Genomic DNA, 6000 nt, shown 5'->3' with positions numbered 1-6000 from the left:
GCATATTAACTTCTCCAAATCCCATCTAGGTCTATGCTTTTGGAATCTTATAATTTTCTTCAACCTGGTTCAAAACTTGGCAACCAGTAAGTTGTGGTCAGAGTCAATATCTGCCCCAGGCAGCGTCTTCACATCCTTCACACTGTTTCTGAATTGATGTTTCACAAGGATGTAGTCCAGCTGATGCCACCTCCAATCACCAGGTGCCTTCCATGTGTAAAGTCTTCTCTTTGGCTTCTTGAACCAAGTGCTGGTAACAATCAGTCCATTTCTTTCACAAAAGTCAATAAGCATTTGACCCCTGTGATTCAGTCTTCCTAGTCCATGTGATCCAACAATATTCTGATATGATTCATCTCCAACAATGCTATTCCAGTCTCCTAATATGATGCTGTTTGTGTCACCTCTTCCATCTTCCTGAAGAATTTCTTCAATTGTGTCATACACTTTTTCCACTTCATCATCTTCATACTCTGATGTTGGCATGTACACTTGCATGATCAGTATATCTACCAGTTCCGCCTTTAACTTCAGAGCAATCATTCTGTCATTACAATCTTCTTAACAACACTCCTCACTACACTTTTATGCACCATTATTGCCACACCTCTTTCAGCCCGTTCACCTCCAGAATAATACGCTGTATAATCACCACTTCTTATTTCATCTTGTCCTTTCCACCGCACTTCGCTGACACCTCATTCTTCTGCATTTCCATTTTCAAATTCTCCAATTTGCCTGCTTGATTCAAGGTCCTTACATTCCATGTTCCAATCTTGTAGCCGTGATGTACGTAACGCCTGCATGACACTTCCTCTAGAAACAACCCCCCCTGGAGATCTGATTGGGGGAGTAGTTTTACAGATGCAATAAAAATTAATTTTCTTAGACCTGTGAATCAAGTAAAATGATGTATCCAAAGGAGCTGATCATTTCTTGATGTGGACTGAAGCAGAATATTGGTAATGGTAATGCATGCTTGATTGATTTCATTCAAATATCACAACTATAAGTTTACATAAACAACAGCTCCAAAATACTGATTCCTATGAAATGAGATAGCTGAGATCAGTGGTAGACTATAGGAGAATATACAGAAAATGTATATATATTAGGGAAGAATTAATTATGCATTATTTAACATAGAAGAAAAAGAATACTAGCAGAATTATTTGGAACATATTTCAAGAATGCCAACTAATCAAATTCCTCAGAAGCTGTTTGACTATCATCCAAAAGAAAGAAGAGTGCAAGGTCGGCCATTGAAGAGATGAAAGGCTCAATTCATCTAATCTGATGATCGAACAGTTCAAAAGACCTAATCTTTGATGATGATGATGATGATGATGATGATGATGACGATGATGATGATGGTTAGAATGTCTCGGACAAGCAAACCATGATTCATACAGTCCACCTAGCCAGGGTAATCAAGTCACTGGGCTGGACATCTAACAGTGGAGAAAAAATTACATGCATATAGAATTTGTGCATAAATGTTGTCATTTCAGGAATGAGACATAGCAGGATGGTATTAAAGCTCATCTTCAGGACAGAGCAATTGAGGACAGGATCCAATGGCAGGTATGACTGCAGTGCTGTAAACCAGTTAGCCTATCAACCTTACATTTGTTGGTAATCACAGCTACAAAATACATACCATTAAAAAATTTTCCCATTTTTTTCTACTGTCGCAAATAAAGTAAAGCAGACAGATCTATAATGTCTGAAAAAACGGTGCTGAAGAGAATGTTTAGGCCTAAGAGGCAGGAAGTAACAGGTGGCTGGCAACACCTGCACAGTGAGCTTCATAATTTTTACTCNTTAACGATCTCTACGGCGTATTCAGTAACGTAAACATGTTACAATACTATTAAGGCAATGAACAGTGTTCAAGATGATAGTGGTATAAAGAATTAACAGTTGTCACAAGGTTCTAGGAAATCATTATTAGGGAGATTGTAGCAATGAGGTGGAGATGAGAAGATGAAAAATGCATACGAGTACATCACGTTGGCTGGAAAACCTCGGAATGAGATTACAGAAATGGGTCTTGAAGAAACAGGGCATGAGGAAATGGACTGGATTCAACTAGATGAGGACACAGTCCATTGTTAGGTTCTTGAGAACTGAGCAATGAACTTTCAGGTTCCATGAACAGTGAATGTCTTGTCCATCTGAAAGGCTATAACTTTTTCAACGATGCTACCCATGGAGTTTGTTTCAACATTACAACATACCTTTATTTGTACCATCAGTGAAGATCCATGCTTCAGTGGATTTTGCAACCCTGAGCAGGCCCTTGCGCAAAACTTTCTTAAGCTTAGATTGCAGAAGAAAGTCGTCTTTGCCACCCTGCACTGTGATGACAAGTTTTGGTAGCTCCAATTTCCACTCCCTGATGAAGAGCTGCATAATGAGTTCCGGTCTTGTATCATATGCCAGACGCACGTACTGCAACACAGGCAATAGATGAATGGGATACTTCACAGTCTTTCATAATGCTGAAGCCATCTGTGAGAAGCTCCCCTATTCAGCCCATTAAGTAATGGGTTCCATGGGATCTTTCTCAGGACGAAGAACCCGTGGTACTCTGTGACTTCCTGATAGATCAGTTAAGATACATGGCATTCAGGTATGTAACAAGTTGTCACCAGAGAGAAGCTGTGTATATGTATTCTGTAACAGTTTAGATTCCTTAAAAGGTAACCTCCAAATATAGAGGTACTATACTTACAAAATTGTTGATTAAACAGTCATGGACAACCAACAACAGGATCAAGAGGAAACTGTCCAGTTTATTGGTTCACTGTAAAAATCACTTAAATGTTATAAAATTACACAAAAACCTTAACTTTGAATGGTGGTGAAGATGAGAAATGCACAGAACATTTTTATGAGAAAATATTAAAGGAAGAAATCAGTTAGGAGAACACAGACATAATGAGGAACATAACTTCACTAACAATAGTATAACAGCAGTTATGAAACCATACATATTTCTTTAGTGCACTTAAGCTTGTTTATTGAAAATTAAGGTACCTGTGGTCACCAACTCATGCTTGTAAAATTTGAGGCCTCAGAGGCAGTTGCATAGACTTCCAACCCTCAAACTCATGGAAAACTATCATTGCTGATGGTGAGATTGAACAATATGGGGATTTTCATCTCAACATATATTTGTTGTGAATGTTGACAATCTAGTCCTAATGAAGCATGATTCATTCATGAACAAATCTTTGCTATAAATGTGCTCTTTTTGGCTGTTTGCAAAGCCCATCATGTGGTACTAACTCTTTCACTTTCTGAAAATGATAGAAATACAAACTGCCCTGAAAGACATCTGGTACTAATGGTAGGCTCTGAGGGCCTTCACTCCCTTCCACACATTGTGTACAAAATGTGAAAGGCAAAAATCCCATTGAATTCCATAAAATGTTCCATCTCTAAAATCAGTAGTTAACAGAAAGGAAAGTATTTTGCTTTGGCACTCTCTGTATCTAGTAGTCTAGTGACTAGTGAAGACAACACCAAACACTGCTAGAGGCAAAAACGCACAAACAAGGGGCATCTTACAGAATGCAAATGTAGCAGAACAATGAGCTAACGANTTCCATCTCTAAAATCAGTAGTTAACAGAAAGGAAAGTATTTTGCTTTGGCACTCTCTGTATCTAGTAGTCTAGTGACTAGTGAAGACACACACTGCTAGAGGGAACAACGCACAAACAAGGGGCATCTTACAGAATGCAAATGTAGCAGAACAATGAACAAACGAACATAAAAACAAGCTGCTGCAACAAAACATGGAGGGAAACATATACAATTAGTTTTAAACAAATGGATGACACCACTTGTGAGGTTGAACAGAATTTCACCAAAGTGATGAAAATTTTAATTGATTTTATTTTTTTTAGTCTATTTTATTAAGTGCACCACAGCGTGTGATTTACCACATATTAATGCAGTGTAGCAGTTTTGATATATTAAGACACCTGAGGATGGTCATCTAAGGCTGAAACATGTTGTGTTGAAGTGTAAGTGGGGGAGAAGGGAACAATTTTTTGCATTATTGACAAACTGTGTTATAAAGACATTTTAATATGGCTTGCAACAGGATGCTTAAATTACCAACACAGATCTTTGCCTCAAACTGACCTATATCATCACCATGTGACACTAACAAATGCTCTCAAAATGTCTATTTTTGAGAATGTGATGGCAGCAGGTGGCACTTTCTGATGATTATAATGTTTTAAGGAAAGCTCTCAAGGCATATTTTTAGGAATTGTTTACCTCTTTGAATATCCAGAAAACGGTCTGTAAAGCACGACATATTTACTGTTACATGCAGTAGCCTAGTTGGTTGAGACACGCTGGTACAAGCTGGAAGGTCATAGGTTCAATTCCTGATGAGGTAATTGCAATTTTTAATTGACCTACTCCTTTCAACTTCACTACAGCCCTGGGACTGACTCAGTCTCTAACAGAAATGAGTACCAGGAATCTTGCTGGGGGTAAAGGGCGGCTGGCATGTAAGGCTGACAGGGACAGGGACAGCTTTTTTAAATTGTTTATAATGTTTTGATGTTAAAATAATTCACAAAATGCAAATGACAAGTCATGAAGTATACACAAGTTTTTAAAATTGTTATGTGAAACACTGTGTGCATGATCAAATTCCTATGTGTGGCTGTGACGTAAAGATGATGTATGAAACACAACATGTCATGACAGGTAATAAGATGGACCATACTCATATCTTTGTTTTCCTCACCTGTGCCTTGCTTGTGTATGGTTCACCTTGAAACTCAATTGTACCACAAGCATCAGTAGGCAATGGTTGTGTGTGGGTGGATGGCATCCACTGTTGATTTTCCACTGCCTTGTAGCTGTCAACATCAAGGCCACCATGGTGGAAAGTGAACGACAGACCACAGCAGCACCTGTAGAAATAGGAATTCCATTGAATTACACATGTGTGTGATAGTTGATTGTGTACATCTCAATGTCACTTGTAGCAGATACAAATCCATTTCTGACTACAAATGACGTATCTTCATCTGCTGTTTCTGAATTAGTAAGTGTCCATATGTGAACTGAAGTAAACTGAACACCTAGTGGATAACGCAATTAAAACCTGAAGACAATGTGAACAAAATTAATGTTGGAAATTAATTCAGTACACAAGATTTGAAGTTCTCACTGAGGTGAGTGTAAGGATTGTGGTCTTTGAGAAGTAAAGACATGTAGTTTGCTAGATGGGTACTGATATATCAGAGGAACCAATTGCCTCCATCTTCAGAGTAGCAGCTTGAAGTTCTCAGGTTTCAACCATGATTAATGTGTGTTCATGCATGTTTATGGAACACAGAGTGGTCTATCACTGGCCTTTGTATTTTGCTAAATATTCATTGTACAGAAAAGTGTTTCAAATAAATGTATGCACATGACAGATTGTAACAAAGTTTTATACATGACCTTTTTTCTTTTTGTAAGTTTTGATAAATTTCAGTACAAGCTTCACAAAAGTAGGGATTATAATTAACTGGTTCATTCCACAGTTAAATTCAACTGAAAATTTGAATGTTAAGTTCAAAATACCAAATTTCATTAAAATCTACTGAGTATTTCAGTAGACACTACTACCCCATTACTTGTTCATTCTGGGCACTTGTACTAAAGAAAACTCTCATTAAATAAAATCTAGATGCATGCTTTACTGACCATAGAAAATGTATGATTCTCATTCTAACAGTAGCCAAAGGTGATATGCACATGAATAGCCATTCAAAATTACTTGTTTGTAAATTCTGATTTAAGCAAGTGAGCTGTTTTTATAATTAAACTGAGTCAACTCCACAGTGGTAGTAGGCCCTGAATGTTGTTTATAATAATGCTTATCACTGCCCCACAATATCCATCCTGATCATTACGCAACCTCATATGGTCATATGCTGATGCACCTCTAACCACAAACATACCACACAGACACATTCAT

At 37.7% G+C, this 6000-nt stretch overlaps 1 protein-coding gene across 1 annotated transcript in view; it reads right to left on the bottom strand.

Moving 5' to 3' along the window:
* Nucleotides 1–6000, bottom strand: part of LOC111868673 (transient receptor potential cation channel trpm) — a 49696-nt gene that overhangs the window by 40160 nt on the left and 3536 nt on the right. Inside the window, exons 2-3 of the mRNA XM_023859548.2 lie at nucleotides 4777–4945; nucleotides 2241–2454 (exon numbers count right to left, since the gene is read on the bottom strand). Of these exons, the coding sequence (XP_023715316.1) occupies nucleotides 2241–2454; nucleotides 4777–4945 (383 nt within the window). The remainder of the gene's footprint in view (nucleotides 1–2240; nucleotides 2455–4776; nucleotides 4946–6000) is intronic.

This window comes from Cryptotermes secundus, unplaced genomic scaffold, assembly GCF_002891405.2.
Source record: "Cryptotermes secundus unplaced genomic scaffold, Csec_1.0 scaffold857, whole genome shotgun sequence".
Taxonomy (NCBI): domain Eukaryota; kingdom Metazoa; phylum Arthropoda; class Insecta; order Blattodea; family Kalotermitidae; genus Cryptotermes; species Cryptotermes secundus.
This window is presented reverse-complemented; position numbering and strand designations above follow the sequence as displayed.